The sequence below is a fragment of the Paramormyrops kingsleyae genome, chromosome 12, assembly GCF_048594095.1.
Source record: "Paramormyrops kingsleyae isolate MSU_618 chromosome 12, PKINGS_0.4, whole genome shotgun sequence".
Taxonomy (NCBI): domain Eukaryota; kingdom Metazoa; phylum Chordata; class Actinopteri; order Osteoglossiformes; family Mormyridae; genus Paramormyrops; species Paramormyrops kingsleyae.
This window is the reverse complement of record NC_132808.1, coordinates 21,645,721-21,661,236: the sequence shown is the minus strand read 5'-3', so window position 1 is coordinate 21,661,236 and position 15,516 is coordinate 21,645,721. Positions and strand designations below refer to the sequence as shown.

The window sequence follows — 15,516 nt, the reverse complement described above, 5'->3', positions numbered from 1 at the left end:
TCCTGTGCCAGGGCAAAGGCACTGACGCATCGTGCCGTGTAATGTGGCCGTGCATGCGATTCTGCATTGGAGCGAAGCACCGTTGCAGATTTGCGACTGAGAACGTTGATTGTCACACCTCAGCTTACAACATGTGTGTATTGTGTTTATATTAATCGTGGGGGCAAAATGTAAATGAAGACTTTATTTTTTGATGCGGGGACCATTTTTTTTGGTCCCCAAACGGGAAACTTTTATAAAAAAACAACTTGACTGCAATCAAAAAACTAAAGTATTTTGTTTGATTATTTTTATGTAAGGATAGGGCTGGTTAGGCATTAAGGTTTCCCATATAAATGAATGGATGGTCCCCACAATGAATATTAATGAACGTGTCTGTCTGTCTGTCTCCAGGTGACATTTTAAATTGCACATGACTCATGTACCTACAAGTGTTCCTTTGCCTTAGAAAGGCTGCTGTCATGGAGATAATTTCTCAGCACAATGTAGCCCGAGGCAGCCTCAAGGTGCGGCATTTTGGGCAACAGGGGCAGCTTTTATTTTTTAATTGCCCCATCAGTCTGCTGGAGGGGGTGACCGGCTTTGCTTCCGTTGCTGCCGCTTAATCGCTTCACCTTCCCAGCCATGCGAAGGTGTCGCTGACTCTCTATTCCGGCCGTCGCGGTGGCCGGTGTCGCTGCATGCTCGGGCCTGCGCCGTCCCGCGCTGGGGGGGCTCATCCGCTTGTGCTGCTTTAAGACTCGACCTCTCTTAACAATGCGGTTACTGAGGTCTGCCCACTGGTGTCCTTTTAGGGGAGATTCCAGAGCCATAAAAGTGAGGGGTAAGTAGGGATCAGGCCCCTACCGGCCATTGAAGACACCAAAGTCAAGCCTTCAGTATTTTTCATTTATTTTTTATTTGCAATTCCAATAACCACATTCCATCATGGGGCTGCCCCTAGGAAGGCTAACATTTTTAAAAATCCTGGTTACACCCCTGGTGTGGATATTCAGTTTGTCAAATTTGGTAGAGCGATGGTGATTGGTGGTGCTGTTCAATATTTAGTCATATGAGCATTTAGCGTCACTGTAATTGATTGGCTTTGCTGTTCCCTCTCGCCAGGAGCTCATGGAGAGTGAGTGACTGTTTAGATTATGGGGACCACATTGCACTGCCGTGGTTTTGGGGTCACGGACTAAAGTCGTCCTTCGGCTGCGCCTCAGCCCAGAGCTTCAGAAGTTTTGCCGTTTGATTGTCTGATGCTTTGCCGTTTGACTCTGCGGCACTCCATGATGAGAGATAGTCGCCTTTGAAGTCCTGATGTCCTGATTGTAGTGGCACATTTTTCCTTGTCGTTTACCAGCCTTATACCACGCTGTGGCCAGCACAGCTCTTGGGACTGGTTTGCACTCTAACCCCTCCCCCCCCCCCCCCCCCCCACCCAGTTTGGCAGGAGCAGCTGTCTGTGACAGTATCCAGTCCACTTGATCCCAGTCATCTGGATCAGCCCCAGTCTGTCTCCTCACCCACTATCCCTATAACCCAGTCACGTTCATTTCGACACTGCTATTGTCTGTGCAAATCTTGGATGATATTATTCTTATTTATTTTGTATTGTTTTTTTTTTTTTGTAAGGTGGGGGTGCATAAGAGGGGCCATAATTCGTATAGAGGAGCTGGCCCTTCTCCGGGGACCAATCGGCTTCCAGCTGGGGCCGGTGTCCCTTTGGCTCCATCCATATATATTCTCCTGATCTGATTTCTGCAAAGACATTTACAGGCCTTATTATCCAGCAGTAGTAATGCTGGACTTGAATCTGTGGGTTTGGAAATAATTTCCCCTGTATCTGGCATCGGCCTGTGAAATCGCTTTGTATCAAATAAAACTATGATTTGTCGTTTCGGCATTTAGACGGTAAATGGGCGGTAAATGAGGGGGTCTGATTCAGGAGGCCGCACCGCACGCGCGACGACCTCAGACGTGGCTCTCGGCCCGGCGCTGTCGTCACGGTGATGGTCGGCGTCGTTCCCCCGCGTGGGAGATTTGTGGCTGGCCGCCTCTTCGCGGGAGGCCTCCGTTCGCAGTCGGCGTAGAGGGGCGGGTAGGAACCCCAAGCCAGACGCTCAACGGCGGGCTGCGGCTTCGCGGAGACGTGAATGAAAACACGTCTCGCCCCCGAGGCCCGCTCGAGCTGTTTGGAGAAACAACAGCTGCTGAGAGGAAGTCTGGGATAGAAGGGGGGGGGGAGTTTTTGTTGTTGTTTTTGTTGTTGGAGCAGATGTGGGGTAACAGATGCGAAGCTTGTTTCGCTCTTCGTTCATGCCACCCTCAGCGGTTGTTGTCCGCGCGGTTTGAGGGACGGCCGCCCGCCTTCTGGGAGGATGTCCTTCCTGCGACGGTTCCCGAGGGTTAAGTGTCACTTCACACCCTCGCAGCTGGGGAGCGCCGGTCCATATGGCGAGGTGTGCGGCGCAAAAGCCGTCAAACACCCGCCCCCATCTCGCACGTGTCCTCGCTCTGAGATCACGCCCCCTTTCCCCGAGTCTCTCTACCTCTCTACTCTCTACTGTCAGTTTCCATGGGGCCGTCATGCCCTCTGGAGGATCCTGGGTAACTGAGGTCCTGTCAGATGCTTGTCTTAAACATGCAGGTTTCAGGTCGTCTTCCTTTGCAGGCACTGTTGTTGTTTGCGTCCAGATTTAAGAGCCCGCAGCTCGGTTTGTAGACGTCGACAAGCGAGGACAGAGCTGTGTACACAACCTCCCGAAATTGTTTGACTTCGACTTCCTGAGTTCTTTTTCTGGGGTGGTTGGCTCTTCCGGATGGGCGCAGGTGTGCGGACTGGGCTCTGGTTGCAGATGCTGGAATCCTGGGACGCCAAACAACCTGCTCAGGGCCCTGCGTGTGAGAGACGGGGCAGACCCCTCGCAGCCCCGTGTTCCGCAGCAGTAGCCGGTACAACTCGGGCTTTTCCAGTCCCGTTGAAGCCTCTGAGGAGAAAGCTGCACATTATTTTACAGTCGTTTATCCTAACCACGCACCCCACCCACCGTAATGCCTGATCCTGTCATGTGGCATGTCACCACAAGGTCATCCATGGGCAATAATGCAAGGGGGGCCGCCGTCGCTAACGAGCCTGTGTCTGGGACCAATTATCGGCCGAGCGATTTTCGTTTCAGCCGAAATGGTTTGTTGTTCTACGTCAGCCGTAGGTCTGCAAATGCAGGATGAATGAGGTTCAGTCTGTGTAGTCTCACACGTCCGCAGTGACATTCCCTACAGGCGGACGCAGGATGCTGCCCTTTCTTTGTCAGCTTCGTTGCGTTGATACAGGATGCTTATTTTGGGGGGGGGGAGGGTCTCCATCAATGTCTCTGGAGGCCTAGGGAGAACTACGGACTGCATTGTTCCTGGGACATCCAAGATCTGCACATGTATCCCCACCTGTTTGGAGAGCTCTGTTGGCTGCTGGACATTACCGCACCCCCCCACCGAGCCTCTCCTCCCATACTCCTTGACACGGGGTGGGTTCTCCCTGGGTTCTTCTGCTCTTCAAGCCTGGAGATCCCCAAGTTCTCCAATCCTCTGGCTCGACCCTGAGACTGCGTTACGTAGCTGTTATACCACCACTGTCTCTTCTCACCTGTTGGCCCAGCATTCAGCGTTTGGCTGCTACCAGCACGCATTCCTAATCTTTAGCACGCTTTGTTTTTTTAATTTGTCAGTAGTGTGAGTAATTTGTTCGGTCTGTCAGAGTCTGCCTACCTGCTAGGCGCCCTTCAGTAAACTCCTTAAAGCTGCAAGGTTGCTCGCTTAGCGTCTGTTAATCCGGCCGTGTTCCACCGTTGGCAACACCGTCAGACTCAAAGCCCTGAGCCTGGCCCCCTCGGCACGACCCGGTGTTGATTCTCGTTTCGGATCTGGAGGAAAGTTCCCCTCCCGGAGAAGCCCAGTGAAATGGGAGCGCGCTCGCGATCTTTATTGAATTCCCAGAGCGCTCAGGCCGGGCCCAGAGTCAGCAGGGAGGCGTCGGACCCGTGACAGAAAGCCACAGTCATGCCAGGGAATTTTATTTTATTTTTTTAATCCCTTCTGTAGGCGTTTAGATGGAAGAGGTCCCCTCTGTTCTTCAGCCGTGGAAATACTGTGTCAGGCAGAGGTCTGTGTGTGTGTCAGAGTGTATTTCAGGTATAAAAGTGAATACCAAAGGATGAACAAACAAACAAACAAAAAAAAAAAAAACTCATAAAAAAAAAAAACGGGTAGTACTTGGAATTTCGCAATCCCTGCGCCTGACGACATTGTGTGGAGAAACTCGGTAACGTTCCCTGTCAGCCTGTCACCAAGTGTTCCGTGGGAGTAGAGGCCAGGGGCATGCTGGGTAAGTCGCAAGGCTGCCAGCCGTGCCGAGGGACGACCGTTCCTAACGAGCTCCAAACGAGCCCGAGGAAGCTTAACATCAACCTTCTCCTGTCAAATATACCTGCTCGGGCATCCCCTATATATTCATTTTATATATTTTAGGTGATTCTGCATTTTTTTTTTTTTTATTTTTTTTTTATTAAGCTGGATTTGAAATTAAAATAAAAAAAAATTGAAATTGCCTAATATAATATGAATAAATGAAAGAATGAACAATAACAAATGTCGCGTGTCGTATGAACGCGGCCGTGTTTTCGAATCCAGTTTTAGGTCCCTTTCTTTCAAACAGCAGATCATAATGGATTTAAAGGTTGTAAGTATTCTGGAATAACCTCACCTTTTTTTGTTTGCCTGCCGCTTCTGGTGTTAAAATCTTTCCGCAGATTAATTCATCAGGCCTTCTGTCCGTGTCCCACGCCACCCCCTCTGTTCTGGTGATGTCACCTTCCTAATCCAGCCGAGGAACATAGGAGCGCACAATAAGCCCTGACTGACTCTTACCGGGCAGCGCGCGGCACTGCGTTCGCGACGCGCTGGTGTGTCCTCCGTGTCGCCGCTGACGCCGGGCTAATGGACGTTGGGCAGCCTCAGTCCCCCTAAAACGGGTTTCCTTCACTATCCCATTTTGACAGAATGGTTGGACCGTTAAGGAAATGCTTCGTGCTGTGTTTAACGACCTCGTTAATGGAAAAGGTGAGTTTTTAAGCAAAGTTACGCATTGAGCGATGGTTAGAGGGCTAGCGTTTTGAACTGGAACGATGTTGAGGACATGTCATGGGTTTTAATGTCCTTCCTTGAAGGCACAATCCTTGTGTGTGTGTGTGTCTGTGTGTCTGTGTGTGTGTGTGTGTGTGTGTGTGTGTGTGTGTGTGTGTGTGTGTGTGTGTATGTGTGTATATATATATATATATATATATATATATAGTGTCCGTTCACATGAGGGTGGAGTCCCTCAGAGGAGTTCAGTGGTCTGCATGTTCCTTCTGGGACCTCCTGCTTAAGTGGTGAGGTTGGCATGTCCCTCCCGCCAAAGGCTTAACTAGAAATTCTGGGCCCCCTGACACAATGTCACCCTGGGCCAAACTCCCTCCATTACCTTCTATGATTTTATAATTTTACACATTCAGGTGCCCCTGAATCTGCCAGGGTATCAGAGCCCCCACTGTCCCCCCCTGCCTACGGCTGAGAAGGAGCCAGTCTCGGCGAAAGGGCCGTCCTGGGCGGGCGTCTCTGGCCTATTTTTCCCTCTCTGTCCCGGCACACGTGTCCCCCAGCTTTCCCAGCGCCGACCTGTCATCTCCATGCAAAGACCTCATAGTGGGGATGGTGCAATCGGGCTCTCATCAGCCCGTCGCTGTATTCTGTCAGAAGTTCCCAAGCACGCTAGTCTTGCCGACTATATTTAATCTCAGTTGTTTTTTTTAGGGGGTTTGTCGTGTGCGAACATGTTTATTTCCGAATTTACGCTCCGTTTGTTTCCTCCTCAGTTACTGTGAGGTATTGAGAGAATTGCATTTTTTTTCTTTTTGTCTTTGACAAGACTTTTGACTCCCGTGAAATGTTTTGCTAAATCGTTCGGAGACTAAATTTGGAACGGCGAAGAGTCTGGGTGGGGGGGGGGGTGGCAGTCGCTGAGGTGCCGCTTGAGCCTGAACCAACCCTTGACTGCTCCTTCCCAGCTCCTCCCTGTGTACTTGAACAAAACAGACAGGAACCCTGGTCGCCTGGTACAGGCGCGCTGGGAGCTGGAGGGAGCAGAAATGTCGCCTGTCTGTAGGTCCCCAAGGGACGGGTTGTGGAGCGTTTCTGTAAACAGAGCTGTAGCCTGACACTCATCTGGCCCTCTCAGTGGTGGCGAGACCTAGAGATCCATGTGGGGAGCTGTGGCTCTCGCCATGCCTGCTTAGATCTCCCCGCCAGCTCCTCTCCTGAGCGCCGGCCTGAGCCCGTACCCCATCCTCTGTGTAAATATGACCTGCTGAATGGGCCCTTTTTACTCCAGTGTAATTGAGCCTGACCCAGTCATGCAGTTAATCACGACCCTCAATATTTATACAGCATTATCGACTTGAGACAGTGTTACCGTGGTGGTGGGCTCGGTCCGGGCCCCACCAGTGTCGCTGTCAGTCACTGCTGCCGGGGTTTGTGGGCGGGGCCCCACTGCCCATGTAACCCAAGAAGCAGCGAGATCCAGGCATCTCCGACTCGTTTTTTTTTTTTTTTTTCTTCTCCTCTCTTTACTTTTTCCCCCCTAACCCTGACTCTGCTCAGTTAAGTCCCCCCCCCCTTCCTCCCCAACATGCCAGCAACATAATTCTAACAGCCCCTCAGCCTTCCCTCTGACTCCGGCCCTCGTGGAGGCCGCTCTATAAACGATCCCGGCAGACCAAACATTTGGAGGCCGTGTGTCTGCATCCCTGCGACGCGCCGGTCGGGACGGGCTCGCGTCTGAGCTGTCAGACCTCCTAGAAAGTGGCCTTCGGATCATCTCCCTGTGGCTCTCGCCAGATTCAGAAGCGTAAATGAAAACCCCGGAGACCCAGAGACATGCTGTTTGTGTGCCTGGCCCAGTTAAGCCCGTAAACAGGAGGGGTGTGACGTCTCAGTCGCTCTGTTGTGTGATTTTCCCTTTAGGTGCTGAAGCTTCAGTAAACAAGCAGCTTAAATATAAGCACTCTGATAGTCCTGCTCTCTTCAGGGATTTAGGCAGGAAACAAAGAGCTTTTTTTTTTTCCTGCGATGCCGCAGGGGATCCCACAGGTGGGATTTTTTTTTTGGTCTCCAAAACCCACAGTGGTGACGGACCTGCGGCGGGCAGCGGTATGCCGCTCCACCTGTCGTTTCCGCGGCATCCAACCCGCGTGGCGTCACCGGCAGAAGCGTTCGCGTGGTTCCCACGGCATCCAGCGTTTTGGCTTCTGGATGTGTCCGATTCATCAAGCCGTCTAATTAACCGAGCGGTGAATGGCGTCCGCGGCGGCACCGGCTGAGGGTCGACTCGAGTTCAGGGCATCCAAAGAGCGGGAAACCTCCCCACGGCGCTTCAAGCCTGGCTGCTTCCGCAGCAAGACGGGCACGCCAGCGCCGGGCTTGCTGCCAAGCCTTTGACTTTCTCTACGCGCAGCTGGTCACGTGACCATGTGCAGCAGTGCCGGGCACTGATTGGAGAATCGGCGCCTAGCAACCCACCGGCATTTGACAGGCTTGTGGGAGTTGATCTCCTCCTACAAAAATCCAACTTTGTGTGTGTGTGTGTGTGTGTGTGTGTGTGTGTGTGTGTGTGTGTTTTTTTTGATGTTCTCTGTAGTGTTATCTTCAGTGTGCTTTGAGGGGCTGCCTGATCCAGGGTTTGGCTGCTTTTTCCTTACCTTAAAGTCTGTCAGTGTGCCTCTGAAGCCTTCATGGATTGAAATACCAGGGTTCCCCGGGTGCCGTCTGTAGACCAAGGCACGGCTTTGCCCACGGCCAAACGCCCGTAACGCGATACCCGGTGGCTTCCGTGTGGATCTGCACTTCGTAGCCATTTGCCAAGTATTACATCAGCTCCTGGCTTGGGTTTGTACACACGCATCTCTCCTAGGCACTCGCACGGTGCAGCGGTTGGATCAAAACTGATCGTTCCTGGATTTTCCCTCCAAGGCACCGGAGCTCGCAGCTTGTAAATAACACTGCATTTCTGTGATGCCCCCCCACCCCACCCCGTCTTTGTTTCAGTGTGCAAGGACCCCCCATATAAAGTGGAAGAGTCTGGTTATGCTGGCTTCATCCTGCCCATCGAAGTTTATTTTAAAAATAAGGTACCTGCCTTAATCCAAGGATTACGGTAAATCTGTATGATGCATGATAGGTTGATTTAACCATAAGGGATATGGGGACTTTGCTGTATTTCTTGCCATTATAGCCATTGATTGCTGTTGCGTGTCTTCTAAAAGGATTAGCGTAATTTGCAGTGAGCTCAGTTAATGTTTCAGCTAAAATGTAGAACATCCTAATAATGTGAATGCCGTTTCAGGAAGAGCCCAAGAAAGTGCGCTTTGACTACGACCTGTTCCTGCACTTGGAGGGTCACCCACCCGTCAATCACTTGCGTTGCGAGAAGCTCACCTTCAACAACCCCACGGAGGAGTTTCGCCGGAAGCTGCTGAAAGCCGGAGGGGTGCGTGGATTGGGGGAGGGGGGGGGGTGTACAGGGAAGGACCTGGTGGGGGTGCTAGAGCTGTGTAGTGTAGGGTTTCCCATGAGTACAGCTGGGTGGAATGGAATGGACGGATATACTGAAGGAACATTGACTTTGGGCAAAGTGTAGACGACTTCAATTCTAGACTTCGATGAAGGAGGGAAAGAATGACTGGGTGGGTGGGACAGGGTGGTGGTGTCGGGTGACCGGAGGAATGGGATGCCTGCCATAGCTGTCCAGAGGAGATAGGCGGGCTCTCCTTGGCCCGGATTCAGGCGCTTCCTACTGGAACGCTCTCAATCTCTCATTCTTGAGTACCCGTGTCAGAACTGGCACTGCTGTCGATTGTTAGCCTTGGATCTAAACCGAGGCATGACTTGCATCAGCTGGGGCGATGAGTGATGTTGGGGAGGACTGGTTCGAGCCTGGCCAGTTACTGCAGGTTTGGCATGACCTGTCCTTGGGCAGACTCCAGGGCAGCTCTCCTAAGGATTTTGTCTATGGGAGATAAGTGGTTTGTACTGACTAATCTTCACTAAAGCTTTACCTGATGCAAATGGCTTGAAGGAAAAACCTCTGTCAAATAAACTTAGGGTGTGGACAATGCAGAAAATGAACAAGTAGTTGGCTCTCTGAAGCAGGTTTAGGCGAGGTGCTTTCTCTGGTCAGCTGTGGTCATGTGAAGCTCTCGTTTGCCTACTTGGTGTAAGTGCATGCGTGTGCATGTGAGAGAGTGTCTAGGTGTGTTCATGTCTTAAACCTTTTTTTCTTATGTCCTTTGACAGCAACGGGATCCTCATAAAAGAAGCACCGACGACTCTAAAGTAAGACATCAAACTCAGGTCTTGGATTCATTTCAAAACATGTTGTTGATGCAATCGCTTTGAGTTAAAATACGACCTTGTTTAAGGAGTCTCTTCGAGTGTGGAGTGCTCTGTTTGAATAGCTTCTCGTTTTGAAACGGGCCATTCAAAGAGAAACTAGGCGTCTTCTCAGCCAGTGTTACTGGGTGCCAAGATCTTGTCCCTCAGGATCTGACAGCCAATCAGAGGACATTGGCCTGCACATGCTGTCAGGCCTTGTTTTACCTCTTTATTAAGTACCACTGCGTAGTATCAGGTAGGACCCCTTTTGTCTCTAGAACCGTTTCAAGGATAGACGAGTTCTGAGAAGCCGTTCTGTGAATCATTGTTGCACCAAGCTGTTTTGTGGCCCCCTGTTTAGCTTGAAATGTGTCTGGCCAATGTTTTCTCTGATCTCTCGTTAGAAGCTATTTGCTACAACAGAACTGCCACTGACTGGATGCATTTGTTTGTCATGTCATTGTAATCCCTAGACCAGAGGTTCTCAACCTTTTTTTGCACCGCGACCCTTTTTACCATGCCAGCTCAGTCGCGACCCTATATCAAGCATAAGTCTAAATCAATGCTATGATCAAGCATGCAGTGCACTCTGCAATTTATGCCAATCAATGCCTATTGCACTAATCTGATTGGATGTGCCAGTGAATTTTAAATTAAGCATCTGTAGTTTGGCTTCTTGGATTGGTTGAATGTTTACGAGTTTTTGCAGACCTAAGACCCATTTATATAGGTTAATTCTAGGATTGGGGCTGGGAAATCTGACCGTGGATCAGCATAGGAGCTTACTGGTTTTAAAATGCTTACATTTCCAGCTCTGCCTCTTGACTCTTTTTCAGATCTTGCCGCGACCCATATTTGGGTTGTGACCCATAGGTTGAGAATCGCTGCCCTAGACACTAGTGTGAGATCCCAGAAGGACAGATGTTTCTGAGATGCCCCGCCAAACATGTCTGGAGCCAACAGTTGCTCCACGTTTGAAATCATCTAAGCCGCTCATGATGCGTAGATGAACAGTACATCTGCATCTCTTGACCCCCACCTTTGTGTTGTATGTATTCACTTGCAGCCATGTGATTGGCTGTTTGGCGGAGCAGGCTGTTTTACCAGGCAGGTGTCCCTAATCAATTGGCCGGTCAGTGTACATACTAACACTGTGGCAGCTACGTCCCACAAGTGGGATGGTCGTCAGGGAAGGTCCTTGAATGAGGCTGAGAACATTTTTGTTTTCAAAGAAACTGAAGAAGGATATAATGCATTTATTGTTTTTAGTATTTTGTGCCTATTGTGTTTGTTTTTTTTTCTTCTTGGTAATTTGTGAACCTTGTGTCTCAGTCCAGAGGACCTGGATTTGCTAATGGCATTTAGCTGGCGAGTCAGTATTTGCGACCCTGTTGGCTGGCAGGAACTGTGGTCTCCAGGGAGGTGTTTCACTGTTTAACCTGCAAGTTTTAATCAGCTGCTGCGACGGATGACTGATGAACCATATCCTTCGGTCATAAGTCGATAGTAGGGCTGCACGATATCACGTCACGCTTATGTGGTGCATCCGGAATAATCACCTGGGCTTCAGATGACGAGTGCAAACATTTGTTAGAATGCCGGCTTTTCGGTACTGTATGGATGTTTACTTACGCCCACAATTTGGCAAACTGATTAATAGTGCACCTAAAATATTTAATGAGGGGCGCATTATGATGCCTGAGAGTTAGTCATCTGTGTAAATTAATAAACGTATCAGACTTTTGACTAAAAAATGTACGGCCACACCACCAACGTCTCTTTACCTTGTTTACCCTCAGTCTCTCCTCTCATAAAAGGTGAAGTTGCCGTTGAGCCATTCCTTTTCTTAACCTCCACTTCAGTGCTTATCGCTTCCATAATGTCTGAAAACGGTACCATGTGGCCCTACTAACCGAATTTAATAAACGTAAGGATACGTCGACTTTATACGGATTGCTAACCGTTTCCTGTCACAATCTCATTAATATTTTAGGCCTACTATTAATTTGCTTACCAAATTGTGGCCGTAAGTAAACGTCCGTATAATACTGAAAAGCCTGGCTAATGTTTACGCCAGTCATCTGAGTCCTGGTGGTGATGCCCCATATTATCATGATGTGATATCGTGCAGAACTAGTCGATAGGTGTTGAAACAATTGGATGCCCTTTACATTTATAGTCCTATTCATTTGATTAATGTTGTGGAAGGTTCTGGAAATAATATGGAATTGGCGAGTAGGTGTTTTTTGAAGTGTGGTGCTTTTCGTAGCTTAGTTGAACAGCTCTGCTTTATTGGCGTTGTAAAAGTGGACTGCTAACAGTAATCCAACAAAAGTCACCATCAAATAGGTTGCACTTTTGGTGTATGTCTTTGTTGTTGTTTTAAATTGGACTATTCTACTTCCGCTTAGAACAGCTTAATTTTTAATCTTTACCCTGCATGGTTCCATGTGCCAGTGTGGGCACACATCACTGCCAAATCTATACTGCGATTTAACAAACCACTGGCTATACAGCCGTGTTTCCAAAAAAGGTTGGGATGCTGTGTGAAATGTGAATTAATACAGAATGCAATGGTTCGCAATTTATATAAAAACCGATATTTAACTGAAAATACAACAAGGACAATATATGTTGAAACTGAGACATTTTATTGTTTCAAATTGATGCCAACAACATGTTTCAAAAAGTGGGGACAGGGGCAACTAAAGACTGGAAAAGTTGTGTGGCGCTATAACAAAACACAGGGTTGAGCATCTCACACCCAATTAGCTTAATTGACAACAGGTCAGTAAGATGATTGGGTATAAAAAAGGAATCTCCCAGAGAGGCGGAGTCTGTGCAGTGAAGATGGGGAGAGATTCAGCAATCTGTGAAAGACTGCGTGGGCTAATATTGTTGAGGAATAATGTTCCTCGGCGTAATATTACAAAGAATTTGAGAATTTCATCTACGGTACATAATATCATTAGAAGATTCAGAGAATTTGAAGAAAGGAGGGCCAAGGCTGAAAACCAATATTGGATAGCCATAATCTTTGGGTCCTCAGGTGGCACTATTGAAAACGGACGCGATTCTATAGTGGAAATCACTGCATGGGCTCAGGAATTCGTTGCTGCATCCACAAATGCAGTAGTAAACTCTACCATGAAAAGAAGAAGCCATATCTAAACATGATCCTAAAATGCCGCTGACTTCTCTGGGCCTGAGCTCATTTTAGATGAACTGTAACAGAATGGAAAACTGGCGAATCAAGATGTAGTCCATACCTGTCGCCCACTGAAAACCTTTGCCGCATCCTGAAACAAAAAATATGACAAAGCAGACCCCGAATCCTAGATCAGGCAAGAAGGGGACCACATTTCACTTTCAAAAGTCCTCCAGCAAATGGTCTCCTCGGTCCCCAAACTTTACAGAGTGTTGTTAAAAGAAGAGCTGGTTCAAACAGTGGTAAACACACCCCTATCCCAACTTTTCTGGAAAAGTGTTGCTGGAATCAAATTCAAATTGAGCAGATATTTGTCATAAAACCAAATTTCTGTCTCTTTTCAATTGATGTGGGTGTGTATATAATTTGCAAATCATTATATCCTATTTTTATGTGCATTTTACACAGTAGCTTGCGGTTGTATGTCTTTAAGCATCAGAAAGAAACGGTATGAGCTGAGAATGTGGTAATATGGTATTCTGTGGATGAGTGGTAATAATATGGAAGTGTCCTTCCTCCGAATCCAGGTGATGGTCATGCAGGAGGGCTCCACGTCCCTTTTTGGCCAGCACCTGAAGCTGCCCTCCCTCCCCAGCAGCTCCCTGAACCTGACCTTCTCCGATGCCAAGAAGAGCAAATCCTCTCACGGGTCAAAGGTCAGCAAGGGCTCCTTTGGGGTTACAGCCGGCCGCTCACGACACTGAGACGCTCCTTCTCTCGGGATTTCTACTCTTTCGAAGACCCATGCTAATCCTCCTCTTTGTCTGGTTCAAGGATTTAGGCTCTTTATTTATTTATTTATTTAAAATATTTTACTTGTGTGGGGGTCAGCCTCTAATGTTCTGTTAAAAGGGTGGGAATACTTTAACTTTTTACATAATGGGGATAATTGATTTTATTTGCTTATTTTTTCCTGTTTTTGGGGATGTTGTGTTATCCTGGACGCTGTGAAGAGATGGCACGGTCATTTTGCACATTCTGTGTGTGCATGTGTGCATGTGTGTGTGTCTCAGTCAGAGTGCACGTGCTCTCCCATTGCTTCACTCTCGGTGTCAGGAGACGAGCACCTTCAGTGCCGCTGTCCACCTCGAAACACATTAGGGCCGGCCGTAAAGCCTCACAGGTCAACCGACTTGGCCCATGGCCATAAAGCGGGCTTCCACGGGGCCGGTCCCGTCGGCTTTGCCCAGGCCCGTTAAGCGGGTTTCCACGGGGCCGGTCCCGTCGGCTATGCCTAGGCCCGTTAAGCGGGCTTCCACGGGGCCGGTCCCGTCGGCTATGCCCAGGCCCGTTAAGCGGGCTTCCACGGGGCCGGTCCCGTCGGCTATGCCCAGGCCCGTTAAGCGGGCTTCCACGGGGCCGGTCCCGTCGGCTTTGCCGCCCCTGAGCTGCACATGGAAGCAGTTTCTAGTGCAAACAGTGCCGGGTGTGTGATGGATTACCGGGCATGCAGGCCCCCTGCACCCCCCCCAACACAAGCCCAGCATTATCTGTAAAACCCCCCACCCTGCTTGTGTACCCTCTTCTCACCAAGGACACTCATATCCCACAGACGATTCTCAGGAGTGGCAGGATTTCAGTCTGACTGGCTGCAGTGACAAATTGCCACGTGCTTATTCAGCTGATTTTAAAATAAATAAATAAAAATAAATAAATATAATATATAATTTTTTTTTTTTTTTCCGTCTTCCTTTCTACCCAGTATTGACTGCTGCCTCCGTCATGGTTAGTAATGGCCTCATAAAAACAGGGAATTTTATTTATTTATTCCCTTTTTGCTTTGTGTGCTGAATATTTTCCTGCTCATCTTCTGGTAGATTTTTTATAATTATTATTATTTTTTTGCATGTGAAATGTCTAGACTATATCTTCTGCATAATGAGCAAGCGGGATGTAATCCCCAAATATCGCAAAGTTGTGGATCTGGGAGGGGTTGGGGCTTCAGTGATTGCAGTAATTATCTCTTTTGACATGTTAAGCAGATGGCATCCTTATTATTATTATTATTATTATTATTTATTATTATTATTATTATTATTATTATTATTATTATTATTATTATTTATTATGCCAGGGGCATCTTGAAAACCATTTAGAAAATCAACGGTTTCGGTTTTATCGTTCTGCTGTTTTTGCAGCATTTGTTCTGAAATGGTCATGGATACCACATGCAGGAAATGTCCTTTTCCTTACTAGAAGCAGTGGTGAAAGGGTGATAGATGAGCAGGTTATTCTGCTAGGATCCCAGTGTGATCCTTTTTCCTATCCGGGATTGGCCCCGAACCTGCGAGGTCGTACACTGTCTGCTACTGCAGGTCTGTGCCTCGAGGCTTCTGGAGTCTTCAGCGGGGGACTCTGGGCACAGGGGGGGGGCAGCGGTGACCCACAGTGGATGGGCCCCATGGGGTTCGACGCCAGCCCCAAACTGAGCTCTGTGCTGATGAGTTTCCCATAGTGAAGGAGTCTATTTCCAACCCCTCCTAGCTAAACTCCAAGGCTTGGGTCTGGATGAGTTCGTCATCTGGGGGAGAGATCTCCAGTGCTGCCCTGGTCTGGCACAGGGGTTATTAATCGTGTGCGTTTGCCTGTCGCAGAAACACAAACGCAAAACATCAGTCTGTCATGTAATCGCCCAAAAGGCCATGGAACCTTCTGAAGCATGGCACTTTTAAGCTTCGAATGAATAGCTTTTTATGATGCGTGTCGCTGTGTGTGTTGCTATAAAGCTCTCAGCCTTTATATACCTGCTAGGTTAATGCTCTGGGCTGTAAAGCTGGGCTGCTCAGAGCCATACATTATGACGCGATAATAAAGGTGGAAGCCCCAGTTTGAGCTCTGCCCTGGGAGTCTCACTGGAAGGGACC

General features: G+C 48.7%; 1 protein-coding gene across 2 annotated transcripts in view; it reads left to right on the top strand.

Annotated features, from left to right (window-relative positions):
- mllt3 (MLLT3 super elongation complex subunit) overlaps nucleotides 1–15,516 on the top strand; it is a 49,912-nt gene that overhangs the window by 17,390 nt on the left and 17,006 nt on the right. For both annotated transcript variants that reach the window (XM_072697713.1, XM_072697714.1), the window contains 4 exons: nucleotides 8,119–8,201; nucleotides 8,417–8,560; nucleotides 9,367–9,405; nucleotides 13,180–13,308. In XM_072697713.1, coding sequence (XP_072553814.1) covers nucleotides 8,119–8,201; nucleotides 8,417–8,560; nucleotides 9,367–9,405; nucleotides 13,180–13,308 — 395 coding nt within the window. The remainder of the gene's footprint in view (nucleotides 1–8,118; nucleotides 8,202–8,416; nucleotides 8,561–9,366; nucleotides 9,406–13,179; nucleotides 13,309–15,516) is intronic.